This window comes from Bicyclus anynana, chromosome 6 (assembly GCF_947172395.1).
Source record: "Bicyclus anynana chromosome 6, ilBicAnyn1.1, whole genome shotgun sequence".
Lineage (NCBI taxonomy): Eukaryota > Metazoa > Arthropoda > Insecta > Lepidoptera > Nymphalidae > Bicyclus > Bicyclus anynana.
The window spans coordinates 7,873,185-7,891,486 of NC_069088.1; the positions used below are offsets into that span (position 1 = coordinate 7,873,185).

The 18,302-nt window shown below is 35.9% G+C and overlaps 2 protein-coding genes across 7 annotated transcripts in view; one reads left to right on the plus strand and one right to left on the minus strand.

Annotated features, from left to right (window-relative positions):
* The window catches only part of LOC112051468 (dynamin-1-like protein), a 28,276-nt gene extending 22,519 nt beyond the window's left edge, over positions 1 to 5,757 (plus strand). For 4 of the 5 annotated variants that reach the window (XR_008250932.1, XR_008250931.1, XR_008250934.1 and 1 more), the window contains 2 exons: positions 412 to 1,388; positions 1,984 to 5,757. Coding sequence is in view for 1 of the 5 variants with exons in the window: in XM_052882256.1 (XP_052738216.1) it covers positions 412 to 623; positions 1,984 to 2,040 (269 nt within the window). In the remaining 4 variants the exon portion in view is untranslated. The remainder of the gene's footprint in view (positions 1 to 411; positions 1,389 to 1,983) is intronic. The other variant, XM_052882256.1, reaches the window with a different exon arrangement.
* A 3,106-nt stretch (positions 5,758 to 8,863) lies between these two features.
* The window catches only part of LOC112051485 (gamma-tubulin complex component 2), a 50,353-nt gene continuing 40,914 nt past the window's right edge, over positions 8,864 to 18,302 (minus strand). For both annotated transcript variants that reach the window (XM_024090153.2, XM_024090154.2), the window contains one exon: positions 8,864 to 18,057. In XM_024090153.2, coding sequence (XP_023945921.2) covers positions 17,970 to 18,057 — 88 coding nt within the window. In that variant the 3' untranslated portion in view covers positions 8,864 to 17,969. The remainder of the gene's footprint in view (positions 18,058 to 18,302) is intronic.

The window sequence follows — 18,302 nt, forward strand, 5'->3', positions numbered from 1 at the left end:
AATAGTATAAAATCTTTGTATCAAACTCTATTTATAGATTTAATAATTAGCATGCATGTTACTAGAAATAATTGGATTTTTTTTACTATTTTCTTGTCATAGACCATTCTTTCCTTTATTAATGTAAAATTCTTTAAAAATTCAATTTCTTTCCATAATGTGTTGAAAAAATATTATTAAATTTGGTCCAAAACTTTCATGTGTTTTCAATCTCACATTTTCATTTATAAATTGGATTGTAAATAATATTGTGATATATTAAGTATTTAAAGCCAATGATAACTGAGTCATCACCATTTAGTACGGCCAATAATTTAATTAATCTTGAAGAACTACCATACACCATAACCTCAAGCCGTCTTTAAATCAATATAAAACTAACTAGTCTACAATCCAAGTTGTTGTTTCCAGAGCGACTGATCAAGTCGTACTTCTACATAGTACGCAAATCGATCAAGGACACGGTGCCCAAAGCGGTGATGCACTTCCTAGTGAACTACGTGAAGGACAACCTGCAGTCGGAGCTGGTCACGCACCTGTACAAGAGCGACCAGGCCGACAGCCTGCTCAACGAGTCCGAGCACATCGCGCAGAGGAGGAAGGAGGCCGCCGATATGCTCAAGGTATGAGTGATGCACTTCCTGGTGACTTACGTGAAGGACAACCTGCAATCGGAGTTGGTCACACACCTGTACAAGAGCGACCAGGCCGACAGCCTGCTCAACGAGTCCGAGCACATCGCGCAGAGGAGGAAGGAGGCCGCCGATATGCTCAAGGTATGAGTGATGCACTTCCTGGTGACTTACGTGAAGGACAACCTGCAATCGGAGTTGGTCACACACCTGTACAAGAGCGACCAGGCCGACAGCCTGCTCAACGAGTCCGAGCACATCGCGCAGAGGAGGAAGGAGGCCGCCGATATGCTTAAGGTATGAGCGATGCAATTCCTAGTGACCTACGTGAAGGACAACCTGCAGTCGGAGCTGGTCACGCACCTGTACAAGAGCGACCAGGCCGACAGCCTGCTCAACGAGTCCGAGCACATCGCGCAGAGGAGGAAGGAGGCCGCCGATATGCTCAAGGTATGAGTGATGCACTTCCTGGTGACTTACGTGAAGGACAACCTGCAGTCGGAGCTGGTCACGCACCTGTACAAGAGCGACCAGGCCGACAGCCTGCTCAACGAGTCCGAGCACATCGCGCAGAGGAGGAAGGAGGCCGCCGATATGCTCAAGGTATGAGCGATGCAATTCCTAGTGACCTACGTGAAGGACAACCTGCAGTCGGAGCTGGTCACGCACCTGTACAAGAGCGACCAGGCCGACAGCCTGCTCAACGAGTCCGAGCACATCGCGCAGAGGAGGAAGGAGGCCGCCGATATGCTCAAGGTATGAGTGATGCACTTCCTGATGACTTACGTGAAGGACAACCTGCAATCGGAGTTGATCACACACCTGTACAAGAGCGACCAGGCCGACAGCCTGCTCAACGAGTCCGAGCACATCGCGCAGAGGAGGAAGGAGGCCGCCGATATGCTTAAGGTATGAGCGATGCAATTCCTAGTGACCTACGTGAAGGACAACCTGCAGTCGGAGCTGGTCACGTTTCACTACAAGAGCGACCAGGTCGACAGCCTGCTCAAGGAGTCCGAGCACATCGCGCAAAAGAGGAAGGAGATTTGATGAGTGATGCATTTCCTGATGACCTTTATGAAGGACAACCTGCAATTGAAGCTGTGGTTAGCCTTCGGATAATGAAGATTTACCCATCGGTGCTCCAATTGGAAGTCTTCGTGCGTGTTAGGAGATGCCAGGTCCTGCAGTGTGTTTTTAAAAGGCTAAGATGTTTGATAACTGAACTGAAAAACCATTTACTATAATAGCAACTCTTCGCAGGTATATAAAAAAATAAAAAATTGCTGTGAGCGCTTTTGAGATTTTTTGTTATTTTATTCATAAAGTTTTTTTCAACATTTGTTCGTAGGCCCTGCAGCGCGCCGGTCAAATCATAAGCGAAATCCGCGAAACCCACATGTGGTGATGGTCTGCTGAACATGAAGACTCTAGTCTGTGAAATAGTGAATTAGAGCTCGCAGCTCTGTATATACATACTCCTGTATCTATACTAAAGCCAAACTCTATGTGGAATGTTTGTCAATAAACAAGTGTTGAAACGCTCGACAGAAGTGATAACTTATGCCGGCTCCACATTAGTGCCGTAACGCTCCGTGAACAGGTGCGAACGTGAATTTCAAGCACATTCACGCCTGTTCTCCGATCAGAGTCGGTATTTTGTCCCCCGACAAAGGGTTCGGGTTCGCACCTTATTCGCGTGGCGTTCAAGCATATAATGCTCGCCACGCAACGACAATATATTGTACCCACGGTACATAGACTGCATGTGCGTTTCATAAAAACGGCGCACGAAAGTTGTTCCCAATACTATAGCGGGGAGCAACTATTTGACAAGTTTTCATACAATCTTCTGTCAGTTCCGTGAGCCGTGGGAATGACAGTGATCATCGAGTTTATGTACCGTAGGTACAATGTATGTCGTTGTCACCACGTATGTTTGTGAAGTTAGCTGCGGAATGAGTAAAGATGTGCGGTCGCGTCTAGCCGGCTCCCCGCCCGCGTCGTTTGTACCGTTATTGATTCATTGCTCAGTCATTTGTTGCTAACTTCACAAACACGATATCTCGTGGCGGGTACTATACACATTCAACTTTACCAAACTTTAACAAAGTTATTGCTGCAGCAGATTCTAGTAGATTGTGAGCATCCCGTGAATGTGGAAATTGAAATGAAATTGAAATTGAAATGAAATTTATTGTTAAAATAAGTCCTTTTACAATGGTGCTGAGGACCCTGATTTAAGTTTGATAAACCTGTATCTCAGGATCCTCGCTCTTCCTACTTATATAAAAATGTGGAGGGCATAGACTCGTGCTGTGAATTCATGGCGAGAGTTCGCGCGTGAATTCACGGCACTAATGTGAAGCCGGCTTTAAAATTGCTGCGTGCGTGAGAGAAACGGGTGGCGCCGTAACGCGTTACGTTACGAAGAGGTTTACCCTCCTATAAGAATTTATCACGTATGTCATTTCATTCCTAATTTTTTTTTAATTATATAAAATGTTATTCAAAAGATATTTATGTATTTCAATTGTTGTAACCTTATTAATGAGATATATTGTCATTAATTTAGGAAGTTAATTAAAATTATGTATGTGTAAAATGACTACCTATTTACACCCTCATTTTTAATTTTTTGTTGATGAACATTTCACATCGAGAATGGCTTTAGTATAGGTGAATATATGCATAGGCATTTTTACTTATTCTAAAAAAATAAATCTTCGTACATACATTTGCTTTGGCGCCGGTCATATTTTCTGCGGCTCTCGCGTCCTGTACATGACAATCCGGCTTTGTTTTATTCTAAGTTTTGTATTTTGAAATACCAAAAATTTTGGGCCAAAGCAGAGAATATCGGAGCAAATGTGTGTTTCGTAGTCCAAGAGACGATGCAATGATATATGTCACAGAATATTATATTTATTAATTGTTGGTATAAAAAAAACATATCAGTTTGTGTGATTGCGATTAGTTAAATTCGTTTTGTTATTGATATTATAAAAAATACGATATACTTTTATTGATATTAGAATGATTACTTTATTGTAAAATTCAATCAAATCACACTAATATTATAAAAGCGAAAGCTTATGTGTATGTTTATTTCTCCTTTGCGCCGTAGCTACTGAAGCGTAAAGTTTGGAGTGGAAATAGATTTTACCTTGGATCAACACAGGCTACTCTTATCCTGGAGAAAATCCATGGTTTTCGGGATTTTTTAATTTTCAATTTCACATGGACGAAGTCGCGGGTGTATGATTAAAATTTCAATATAAAACATTATTAATGTATAAAAATTCACAGCTGACAGGTGAACTTTAACTTAAAAAAAAAACTTAGCACGGGCTTATCTCTATTAAAGATGCAAATACTCTTAACAATTTTAGCGGTAAAAGTTTCTTGTTGCCAAATAATATCGTCGCCTCTTGGACTATTTAATAGTGTTTTGAACACTTATGAAATGTAAGATTCGTGCTTAACAGAACTGTTTTTTTTTTTTAGTTTTTCCTATAAGTTTTTATTGATTATGCAAAATGATATATGTCAATTTATTGGTAATCCGAAAAAATGTTTATAATTTTACGTAAACAACAAGCGAAAGCAAATTAATTATTATCATTCGTAGTTGCACAAAAATTAATACCGCTTGTTTTTCCATTTAGTTTCCAAGTTACCATTTCACTTTTTTTTATCATGTATTTACAATTTTATTAGGCTAGTATACACGTGCGTGTACATTTTACACTAGTTTATTGTCAGTGATATTAATTGTATTGTAAACTCTTGAAGTTCTACTCGGTATTAGGGCGTTCGTGAATGTTTATTCTATAGAACTTTTTTTTTTTAATGAACTGCGAACGTCTGCTGCGTGTTTGTGTACATAGTATGAAAGCCTGCATTGCCAGACATACCTCAGTTTATGAAGACTGAACTTTCAGTTTATGATGACTGAGACCCTTTGTCTATGCTCCTGCCTACCATAGGTACGGCTGGTGGCTTTTGAACTTAGACCAAATAAATATGGACTTGTATCGCACCCATTTTTTCACATTCACCAACAAAATTGTCGGACATTTTTTTGTGGTAAACTCGCACATCGAATATATTTAACTCCATTGTATGTATATTTTGTGTCTCTACACTACACACTACTACTAATTTGATTAAACACACACATAATTTTCACACAGACTAACAAAAACATCGTTTAAGCTATCCACAGAATATTCAATTACTTGATCGACGTTTTGCTGTTCCGGCTGAAGAATCGATTACTTTTAGATATTGTTTTTATTACAAATTTGATAATTGATATAATTAACTTAAAAATCCTTACAAATGAAACTCTACATGACGAAAACAATCACAACAGTGAAACATCGATTATATAGAAACAGTTTTTATAAATGCGTTAGTTCGTTAATCTTGATCTTTGACAGAGGGATAACCTCTAGCGAGGCAGGTCCATATATGATTCTTCTGAACTTTGGAAGTTAAGCCAGTTTCATAGGGTCCAGATACTCGATCATCCCAAGTATTTTTTTGATATTTTCGATGGGATATTCTTAGGAATTACTTCTTCAGTTGCCAGACCTCGAGCTTCGTGGCAGACTAAAGACTTTTTTATTTTATTTTTTAAAAAGAATATTTGTCATATCTTTTAAATATGACCAATATTCCCATTCCTCTCCAATTAGTTGGAGTTTGATCTTTAAAGAGGTATGTCTGGATAATACAGGCTATTTAGTCCAATAGTTCGAATTATTATTTGTTTCTCCTTAACAGGGCAGTGGTATGGTTTTTTTTACGTTTTTATTTGGCTAATTAATTCGTAATTTCAATAATTTTAATATTGTTCGTTGTAAGTCAATAGTTCCTCGTTGATATTGTTTCACCATTAAGCATTCATTCTCGTCATTTTGTGTCATCGTTTAAAAAAAAGTATTTATTAGAAATGAATTTTATCATCGCCGATTTAATGGTAGTAATTCCAATGTTAGCAAATGTATTTATTGTTAGTCCGATGTGTGATGTGCTTTGTGTACCGAACTAAACCAATTGAATGTTAAACATGATTGTATATTTAAGTCTGTTATAAAATATAGAATATTGTGATGTAGCATGCGTTTTATTTATTTTAACTAGCCTTTTGGTAGAGCTTCGTACCACCAATCTGAATTCTGATATAATTGAATTTAGTGTTATCTTGAAAAAATATCGAGTTATCTTTAACACAACTATATATAAAAAAGTCGTGTTAGTTACCCCACTTATAATTCAAGAACGGCTGAACCGATTTAACAGAAAATTGGTAAGGAGGTAGTTTAGAGCTAGGAGAAGGACATAGGATACTTTTTATAAAAAAATAAAATAAAAGTCGGGTTTTCCTTCCTGACGCTATAACTCCAGAACGTACGAACCGATTTCCACGGTTTTGCATTCGTTGAAAAGGTATCGGGCTCCGTGAGCTTTATAGCAAAGAAAATTCAGGAAAAAATTCAACGTAGGGTAGGGGTAGGGTAAGGGTAGGATAGGGGTAGGGTAGAGGTAGTTGAAAGTTTACATCGAGTTTCACGCGGACGAAGTCGCGGGCGTCCGCTAGTAGATATATATTTGTCATCACGACTTTTTTGTAGGCCAAAAAAAAGTGAAATATTCCACCAATACCTGATTTTGTTATATATTTTCTCAGTATCAGCAGGGTTATTATGTAACTCGGTGTACCTTTTTAAGTAATCAGTCACTACATCGTTTTTCATCGTATTTTCGTTTTTGCAATCATCTTGCATTGTGTTTTCAACGAAATGACACAATTGTCGTCATTTTACATAAAATGACATTATTTTATTAGTGATAGTAACAGATAGTAACTTTATTTTAACGAAAACCGGACAAGTGCGAGAGACAACTCGCCTGACGAGGGTGGTTTATTCCCCGTGGTCCCTGCGCCGTAGTCCCTGCAGGGACCACGGGGAATATATTCCCCGTGGTCCCTGCGAGACATATAATACTGCCGAATTAAAAATATGTAGTGATCAATGTTATATTCGATTTATTTTCAATAAATCGGGAATACTTTTAACGTCATCGGGAATACGTTTAACGTATTGTTATTGAATAAATTTATCTTATTAACCGACTTCAAAAAATAAGGTTATCAAAAAAATCACGTGTAGAAACACGTATATTTTTTTAATTATTTTCTTTCATTTTTTTTTATGTTTTATTAATCAGGAATACGTTTAACGTTTTTTTATTGATTAAATCTATCTTATTAACCGACTTCAAAAAAGGAGGTTATCAATTCTACACGTATGTTTTTTTTTTCTTTTTTATGTTTGTTACCATCATCATCATCATTTATTTAGTAACTAATTTCGATTTTTTTTATTTGAAAGAGTATACTTGGTCCCATCTATTTTCATGAAAATCGGTTTAGTAATTTTGTATTAAAATCAAAATAGTTGTGGGTAATAAGCATGCTCATTATTAGCAATGTTGCGATACACATGCTAATAAGTAGCAACTGCTCAATGGTAGCATGCTTTCGTGCTTGAAATGAGTATGTGTAACAGTAGCTTTATGCTTTATTATGTGATACGTTTTTGTTTTTATAATAATAATGCAGACAAACAAACGTAAGAACCATTAAAACCATGACGGCCACGTGGTGCAGTGGGTAGTGATGCTTCCTGTATCCACGGCTGTGAGTTTGATTCCTACAACTGGCAAATAAATATGGAAAATAGTGTGATGAAAAGTAAAAAGTATCGAAATTCGTTAATAAATAACGAATTTATAAGGTACTAATTAATCTAAAATATAGAAATTCGCGTCGAATCGAGAACCTTCCATTTTTGAAGTCGGTTAAAAAGTGATTAAATATGGGTGATTGTTCTTTCTGATCTCACCAAGAAAAGGTGCAAAAATTCAAAAATGTCCGACTTCAAAGACGTATTTAAGTTATTTTGATTTTAATACAAAATTACTAAACCGATTTTCATGATAATAAATAGATGGGACCAAGTATACTCTTTCAAATAAAAAAAAATCGAAATTAGTTAATAAATAAATGATGATGATAATGGTAACAAACATTAAAAAAAAACATACGTGTAGAATTGATAACCTCATTTTTTGAAGTCGGTTAATAAGATAAATTTAATCAATAAAAATACGTTAAACGTATTCCCGATGACGTTAAAAGTATTCTCGATTTATTGAAAATAAATCGAATATAACATTGATCACTACATATTTTTAATTCGGCAGTATTATATGTCTCGCAGGGACCACGGGGAATAAACCACGAGGGTCCTGAACGTTGTTAATCTATCATGTTTTTGAAAACTGTCCTGAAATTGTAACTAATTAATAAATATATAATTTTTTTCGTTCCTTCTGGGCTTATTTGTTTTGTTAAATATTTATCTAAACCTAAAATTATTATAATAGTATAGTAGTAGGTATAGTATTTAACAAAACTTAACATTAGTTTTGATGAATAGGTTTATTACGAGTATATGCAAGTTGGTAGAATATTAAATGATTTACCAAGTTAGTTAAAAAAAATTTGAGTTTCAAAGTTTTCCAGAAATATTCAAGTAGAAAGCTTCTGTATTTTTTTTCAAAATTTTAGGTTTGGTAGTTCCGGAGAAAAGGGGGATGGTCTATTTTCTTGACTCGAAAATTATTTATTTCAAAATTACAAAAAAATATATATTTACGATTCTTTTGCCAAGCTCGTTTGTTTAATGTATCACACGATGCAGTTTAAAAAAGATGTTTTTTGAAATTTTCATCTTGCCCCCCTCACTCAGAAGTGAGTGAAGTTATTCAAAAAGTTTATATTTCTGGGGTTCTTCGGAAATATTCAAGTAAAAAGCTTATTTCTATGTTTCTCAAAATTTTAGATCTAGTAGTTACGGAGAAAAGAGCATGGTAAATTTTCATCTATTTGTTTAAATAACTTAAAAGATGTTTTGTTTTTAATTCCAAAAAAAATATTTTTAAAATCCTTTTATCATGACCTTTTATTTGATAGGTATGTCACACAATGATCTTTGTAAAAGTTTTTTTTTTTTTAATTTTTTCAAAATATCTTCAATGTAAAGAATTGGACTTGTTACAGTTATATTATAAGTAGGTAGGTAGGCTCTTTGGCTAATTTCAAATATTGATTATTTAACAGGAGGATAGTACATGTAACATAAATAAAAAACATGGATTGTTAAATTTTTTATTGGCTATCAGTATGTTCAATAGAGTTAGGTAATTAAAATGCATTTAAAATTTTTCAATGTAAAGTTTTAGTAGTCTCTTCCAAATCAGTAAACATATTAAAACAGTTTAAAACGTATGAGAACAATTAAAACTGATTTTATAAAAATCAAGTTAATGAAAAATTAAACACAGCCACTAAGTAATTTTCATTAAAATTACATACACATTTACAACAACTATATAATATTAACATGCATACGACATTACTATGGCATTTTATTTTTCATGGCAAGGAATTGTTTTAAAACCACATACACAACCTCATATGAATCTATTCTATACACAAAATACAACTTGTCACACTTTAATCTAAAAGTGTTAAAATTAATGGGTAGTTATCATAGATCTCTTAATAAAAAGTGGATGCACAATCAGCGACCAAACGTCCTCACTCAATGAGTGCCAAACACAACTTCTTGGCACTCAATTCAAGTAGTCGCATTTGTAAATTCAACCTTAAACTCAATTCTTAAGGTTGAATTTGCACTAAATTTGGGATTTTATTGAATATTGGATATATTTAAAGGCTTTAGTCAAAGCAAAATTGGCCAGTTTTTAAGTGAAATTTTCTACATGATTGTGCCTCCTTTTATTATAAAAGCTGATAGTTATGTACTAATTCTGTTTATTGACTGACCTATGCACCAGTAGTATGCACCATTATGAATTATTTATTAGTCTAAGATTCGCATTAGAAACGACTTTCACCCATCTGTTTATTGCATGAAAAGTGTTTTAAGAACGTTAAATATTGCAAGTAGGTTGCCTAAAAACTTCCTGGCCAAACTAACATCAACCATTATTTTGGCCAGGAATTTTTAAAGCAACCTACTCGCTACATATTTTTGGGTGAAGGTCGTTTCTAATAGTCTAAGATCCGTATTAGAAACGACCCTCACCCATTTATTTAATGGATGAAACTATTTTATATCAAATTTTGTACGTTAAAAAATATATTGCGAGTAGGTTGCCTTAAAACCACCTAGCCAAATCATTAATGATAGTTAATAATGATTAATAATAGTTTGGCAAGGAAATTTTTAGGCAAATATAGGAAAATGTCTTAATAGACAGATAAAGAGTTATATGAGAGCTACAAGTGGCTCATCGAAACTGAGTAAAAACGTACTTTTTAATTTCTGTCACGGAAGTTTTTTCTTATATCGGACTCTCAGAACAATTATAGAAGGACCTGTATCGTACTCATAGTCACGAACTAAATTGTCTGTCATTTTCTGAGGAAAACGAGCTTAGATTTGGTATATATGTTATACTAAACTACAAGTTTTTGCCCATTTTTTACACAACTCAATTTACACAAAAAGGTATTTTTACGGAGCTCTTTAACTGACGAACACGATTACAACTATTTAACATCGATTCTATAGAGACAGTTTTTATAATCGCATTAGATCGTTGATCATATAGTTTGACAGAAAAGTAACGTCTAGCGAGGCAGGTCCTATACAATAATTGGTCTGAGATCGGACTAGACATTTGTTGTCACACTTAATTTATGGTCCATATTATCTAAACTACTACCTTAGTATGCCAATTTGTGCGTATAACTTTTTAATTTATCTTTCATATCGATTTTCTATTACATAGAAGCAGGCTTATAGCTTGACAAGTTAGTTGATGACAGTCCCATGATATGCGGGCGACGGGGGGAACGGACTGCGCGGATTTGAAGTCTAACGCGCGGGGGCAGAGGAAAGGACTGCGCAGGTATGAAGTCGTGCGTGCCACGATCTTCAAGATCGCTACCCCCTCCCGGCCCGCGCGGACCATCGGGTGTGTTACGAACGAATTTGGCAAGCTATAGTTACTGTAATGTTTCACTAAGTCCAAACTACAAACACTACGCAGACTAAATCAAGCAAACGCTACAGGGCAAGTAATCACTAAATTGGATTTTCTGTATTTCATTATGATTCGACAATTTTTTTAAAAGGAATATTTGCCTTATATTTCAAATACGATCAATATTCCCTAATAATAATACGTTTCCCTACAATTAGTCGGAGTGTGTTATAGCTTGGCAACTTCGTTCGTAACACTCCCGATGCGGGAGCGGGCCGAGGGGCGTGTAGCGATGAATGAAAAACCCACGACTAATGCACCTCACTTCCGCGCAAGCACGATTTCACACCCGCCCAGTCTTTCCCCTCGTCGCCCGCATATCATGGGAGTGTCACCAACAAACTGGCCAGACTATAGGAGTGGAAACGACAAGATTAGTGAACACCTATTTTATTTAAAGTCTTATAATGTTTGTGATACCTAACCTGCCTGAAATTATTGTAAGGAGGTATATAAAAGGCGACTAGCAACACAAATAACTAGATTCAAAATACTTATATCTATTTTTTGTGATGGTATTCATATGAGTGGGAAATTCAGATCTTTCTTTTTATTCTAGTGGTGTATTATATTCGACATATTAAAAATATACTAAGTATGCATCTAGAATTAGTATAGGTACATCGTAAAATATTTTGGGGCATCATTATTCATCATAATTAGTATACTTTATTTTGTATGATACTTATTACAATTATTAATTTTGTATTTACGAGTATTAATAATTTATTTATTAGTTGATTGGGGCCTCAGGTTGTGTTTTTAATCGATTGATTTTTTTTATCGTACATAATAAACAGTCATGCAAGTAAAAATTCGACAGATAAGTGATATTTTGCATGGATTCCAAGGTTTTACCGAAGAACAACTCGCGCTATGATATATAACTTTTAGCATAGAAAAAATAACATCCAAGTCGAGTATTCTATAATAGTTTGTACTTAATTCAGACGTATGCAATGAAAACTGGATGGATCTATTGACAAATTTCAAGTATTAGCTATAAACTACTGTGCCCATATAATACTTTTGTCTTTTCCTTAAAAGTGCAGTTTTATTAATACTTTACTCACGACTTATCTAACATGCAATACCGTAAAAATTACGCATATACCCATTTCTGCCCCACATGCTGAAAATATGATATGAGTGACAGAGAAGTTTACTAAAACTGTTGTAATCTTAACTCTTGATTACTTTTCGAATCGTTAAACTGGTCATGGTCGAACCCATATTCGGCTCACTGCTGAGCTCGAGTGTCCTCTCAGAATGAAAGGGGTTAGGCCAGTAGTCCACCACGCTGACCCAATGCGGATTGGCAGACTTCACACACGCAGAGAATTATGAAAATTCTCAGGTATGCAGGTTTCCTCACGATGGTTACCTTCACCGTTTGAGACACGTGATATTTAATTTCTTAAAATGCACACAACTGAAAAGTTGGAGGTGCATGCCCCGGGCTGGATACGAACCCACACCCTCCGGCATCGGAGGCAGAAGTCATATTCACTGGGCTATCACGGCTCTTTGTTTAATAAATAATACTAATTAGGGCTGCTAAGAGAAAACTGTTATACTATTATTTCAGAGAGCAAAAAATGCGTACACATTCAATATGATGCAGTGATGTTTACAAATCATCAACACGTGATGTTGCTAAAATTTTAAGCTCTAATTACAGACACTAGTTACCATTATGATCATTATTAGCTTCAAACTAATTACATAAGGATCAGTATCGCACCCAAATTCACGAACAAAATTGTCTGTCATTTTTAGAGGAAAACGAGCTGAAATTAATCTAGAAGTTATTTTTTTACACCATTCGACTACAAAAAAAAAAGCATTTTTACAGAGCTCTTTTAGACGAACACGATTATAACTATGAAACGTCGATTCAATAGAGACAGTTTTTATAATCGCATTAGATCGTTGATTATATACTTTGAAAGAAAAATAACGTGTAGCGAGACAGGTTCATAGTAATTAGTCTGAGTTATCATTAACCGATGGACGAATATTATTGCTGAATTTATGCCTCTTGTAGGGACTTCCAAATACCACGATTTTGAGCCATCTGCATTTGATGTTCTTTTTGACACGCTTATACTAATAACTGGGAGTCGCCATTGAAACTGTCAGACTTGGGGTCTCACAGTTTTTTTCAAATATCTTTTAGAACTATGTAGAATATTTGATGAATTTGTTTTGAACGTTAGTTACAGTTTGTTTGAGTAGTGTTAGACCGCGGTGACACGCGGAAATCTATGCTAGGAGGATTATGCACGTTCATCGCCATGGTGGGTCAAAATGACCGGCACTTGATCTAGCCATTTGGGCCATGGGGGGTCAAAATGACCGGCACGCCAGACCTACCTTTGCGAAGCCCGTTCGCGCCGCAGAATGCAAAAGCTGTGTATTCAACCATACAATGTGACCGGCGCGGCCCCAGTGAACACCTGTAACTACTTGGTTTTTGATTTTTTGATGGCATACCTGTTTTTAGGACTTAGAGAAAAAAGTTAATGAAAAAACATAGGATTTCGAATCATATATTTTTATTTCTGTTATAAGTTGCATTTATGCATAAAAATGAAAAGACAACAGAATATTATTAATTTTAGGCATGTTTTTATCAAAATTTAAGAAAAAAAGAAAGACAATACAACAAAAAATATTAGGAACGTTTTTTATCAAACCACAATTACAAATCGTCATACGAACAACATTCAAACTAAAGATTAATTCAACTCTAAATGGATAATCAAACATTTTAGTGGCATTTGTCAAAACATTGACGACATAAATGGGGATTGCCGGGACAAATGGTGCAAAACCAAGAAACCTTCTTTGTTTTGTTCTTGGCCACATTTCTTCCATGCAACTCAACATTTGATTTGTAACAATCACGACAAAATTTTCTTGTTGATACTGCTGCACCTTCTTTTTTCTTAAGCTCGTGTTTTTGTCTTCTGGGTCGTGGTGTGGTCAATCCCGTATTTTCTTGACTACCCTCAATCAACTGCTTTGCCAACAGTCGCCTAAAATCGACGACAGATATCTTCTTCTTCGTTGTACTTTCATATAGTACTCTTGCATTTACTACAGCAGTATTGAGTAATAATTCGATACCGAGCTTCTTATACCACTTTAACGTCTTTCGCAATGGACTCGAATAAGCACTCATTTGGTCAGACAAGTCAACGGCTGCTTTGGCTTTATTATAATCAATCACAATTTTCGGTTTAATTGTTTCAACACCTCTTTTGTTCTTTTTTTTTGTAAAACCAATTGAATGTTTGGTTGACAACAAACACACGTCCCTCTTATCCTTCCACTTCATAACCGTGACTCCGTTTTTGTTTTCTTTTGCCATAAACTCACCCGGTTTCAGATTTCCAGTCATGACGTCCTTTGGTAAGTTCTTCCTGTTTTTTCGTAGGGTCCCTACTAAATGAGTATCGTGTTGAACTAACTTCTCAGCTAGATCTAAGCTTGTATACCAATTATCTACGAACATGGTATGACCTTTTCCAAAGTAGTTACGTGCTAAATTCAAGACAACGTTGGTTGGAGTATTATCCTGTGAATCTAATGTCTTTCCTCCATATACCTGCACCTTTGTCGTATAGCCAGGAGTAGTACACAATTTAAATAACTTGATGCCATATTTATGTCTTTTCGACTTATTATATTGGCGGAAAATGATACGCCCACGAAATGGTATCATACTTTCATCGACGCATAAACATTCATCGGGAGTATAATGAATTGAAAATGTTTGGTTCAATATTTCAACCAATCTTCGTATTTTAACCAGCCGGTCATTTTTTGGAACTTCTTCGTTGTTGGAAAAGTGGAGCATTCTAAGCAAAACCTCGAAGCGGTTGCGACTCATAGTCTTTTTTGCAAACGATTGACCCAACATTTCATCATTAGACCAATAGTCTACGATTTTTGGTAACTTCACTATACCCATCCAAATAATCACGCCTAAAAATCGTTTCATTTCTTCTTTGTCGGTTGGCGTCCAGAGCCGTAGTCTCGACTTATTTTTAATGCCACCTTTATCGATACTTTGTTGGGCAAATATATTCGTCTGATGTGCTATATTTTCAAATAACTGGTCAGTGACTAAGAGGGAATAGAAATCGACAGGTGTAGCATTGGCTAGTTGATTTCGAAGTGAGTAAGGTTTCAGTCCCGGTATTTCGGTAAAAGGAATTAAACGAGGCTGCTTACCACGTGGCTGGTACCACTCACATTCAGGTGTATGGCCGGATAAAGCTGGAGATAAATCACAGTCATCTTCTTCACTGTCCGACAAAATAACTCGACGTTTTCTGGTACGTGGAATATTTATCACTTCATCGCCCTCACTTATGACATGGTCAGTACTGCAATGTGACCTCTCTAAACTGTCAATTACATGTAATTGTTCTTGTGTAAACTCAAAGTCAAAAAAAGTGTCCATTTTAACAATAAAACTATTTTTTCTGCAAAACAAAATCTTAGTGTGCATTTGATGACCAAAACAAGTGCGAACTAACGAAAACAATCCGTGATTGGCTTGAGTCATAGGGAGAGGTGAAAGGGGTGAAGGGAGGCGGGAACAACAACCGCACGCACGGTGTACTCCCGCGCTAGCATCCATTATAGTGTTGGGTAGGACATGACTTGAAAAAGTGTTTGTAAGTGTTGCCTCTTTTTTGTACCGAGGCAGTACAATGTCCCACTTCAAATGAGGCGAGGCGTACTGAAGCTTGGCACTACATTTGAATTTTGAAGTAACGAATACAAATGTCATATTTGAACTTTGTTTGAAGCAACGTGTACAAATGTCATGTTTGTACTAGTACAATAATATAGCTTAGTAATCATAGATTTACGATTCGGTACAAGTATTCTATGTTAGTAATAGTTTGTCTTACATACTGATATTAAATGCCAAACTTATTTTTAACCTATATAAAATAGATCGATTCACCTTGGTTATTATATTTCAGTTTTTAAATTATTAAGTAATTTTTATTTTTATAAAATGTCAATTGAATAAATCCAAATTCAAAAAATAATATTTCTAAACGCATCGTATACTATTTCCGTCGCGTTAAGGGATATAGTACAAAATTATATGACAGGACCACAGAATGACGTCCAATTCGACTTTTGTACTAGTGTCTCGCTTTCTCTCGCGTACGGGTAAAGCAACTACCGCGACAGAAAATGTGAAGTAGTACATTTTTAAATGTTGAGCCGCTCTTACATTGTGACGTCATGTACGGGACAAATGTCCTGCCTCTTGTATGTCCTACTCAACGCTAATCCATTAGGCGCGCGGTACCCGTGCGTAGTAGACGTGTCTATAACGTTTGTCTATGTCTCATTGATCGAAAATTACGCGTACGTAAGTACGCTGACCGGCATTGTGACCGGCACGGCCTGAATGTAATAATTATTCCGTTTAGGCCGCGCCGGGTCGTAATGACCGGCAATTAAAAAAACCCTAAAATAAAGCCAAAATAAACAAATATCACTGTAAAACTTTAAATATGAACAAATAAACCTATAAATAATCATAAAAACCAATGACATTTTTTTATGATTTTGTAAAATAATAGTCGGCGATGAACGTGTTAATAATTTATTTATTAGTTGATTGGGGCCTCAGGTTGTGTTTTTAATCGATTGATTTTTTTTATCGTACATAATAAACAGTCATGCAAGTAAAAATTCGACAGATAAGTGATATTTTGCATGGATTCCAAGGTTTTACCGAAGAACAACTCGCGCTATGATATATAACTTTTAGCATAGAAAAAATAACATCCAAGTCGAGTATTCTATAATAGTTTGTACTTAATTCAGACGTATGCAATGAAAACTGGATGGATCTATTGACAAATTTCAAGTATTAGCTATAAACTACTGTGCCCATATAATACTTTTGTCTTTTCCTTAAAAGTGCAGTTTTATTAATACTTTACTCACGACTTATCTAACATGCAATACCGTAAAAATTACGCATATACCCATTTCTGCCCCACATGCTGAAAATATGATATGAGTGACAGAGAAGTTTACTAAAACTGTTGTAATCTTAACTCTTGATTACTTTTCGAATCGTTAAACTGGTCATGGTCGAACCCATATTCGGCTCACTGCTGAGCTCGAGTGTCCTCTCAGAATGAAAGGGGTTAGGCCAGTAGTCCACCACGCTGACCCAATGCGGATTGGCAGACTTCACACACGCAGAGAATTATGAAAATTCTCAGGTATGCAGGTTTCCTCACGATGGTTACCTTCACCGTTTGAGACACGTGATATTTAATTTCTTAAAATGCACACAACTGAAAAGTTGGAGGTGCATGCCCCGGGCTGGATACGAACCCACACCCTCCGGCATCGGAGGCAGAAGTCATATTCACTGGGCTATCACGGCTCTTTGTTTAATAAATAATACTAATTAGGGCTGCTAAGAGAAAACTGTTATACTATTATTTCAGAGAGCAAAAAATGCGTACACATTCAATATGATGCAGTGATGTTTACAAATCATCAACACGTGATGTTGCTAAAATTTTAAGCTCTAATTACAGACACTAGTTACCATTATGATCATTATTAGCTTCAAACTAATTACATAAGGATCAGTATCGCACCCAAATTCACGAACAAAATTGTCTGTCATTTTTAGAGGAAAACGAGCTGAAATTAATCTAGAAGTTATTTTTTTACACCATTCGACTACAAAAAAAAAAGCATTTTTACAGAGCTCTTTTAGACGAACACGATTATAACTATGAAACGTCGATTCAATAGAGACAGTTTTTATAATCGCATTAGATCGTTGATTATATACTTTGAAAGAAAAATAACGTGTAGCGAGACAGGTTCATAGTAATTAGTCTGAGTTATCATTAACCGATGGACGAATATTGCTGAATTTATGCCTCTTGTAGGGACTTCCAAATACCACGATTTTGAGCCATCTGCATTTGATGTTCTTTTTGACACGCTTATACTAATAACTGGGAGTCGCCATTGAAACTGTCAGACTTGGGGTCTCACAGTTTTTTTCAAATATCTTTTAGAACTATGTAGAATATTTGATGAATTTGTTTTGAACGTTAGTTACAGTTTGTTTGAGTAGTGTTAGACCGCGGTGACACGCGGAAATCTATGCTAGGAGGATTTCTTCGGCTTTGGCTCCAGTAACTTCTCCTCTGTGAACCGTTCCAACTGCTTGACATAGTACGTGTTGAAGTTTAATCTGAGAACAAGAAAAATGCATCATTATTTCATTAACATTCGGCTTACTGTTGAGCACAAGTCTTCTCTCGTTGCAGCTGAATCAACAGCCACCACGAAATAACAGTTTAAAAAAAATGTCTTTTTGTCTGGACAACTTTACTTTCTGTCATCTACTCACAGCACAATCAATTAAATTATTATTATTGGTTAATTCAACTTTAATTATGATTTTTCAATCTATGCACAATTATTTTATTTAGGAAA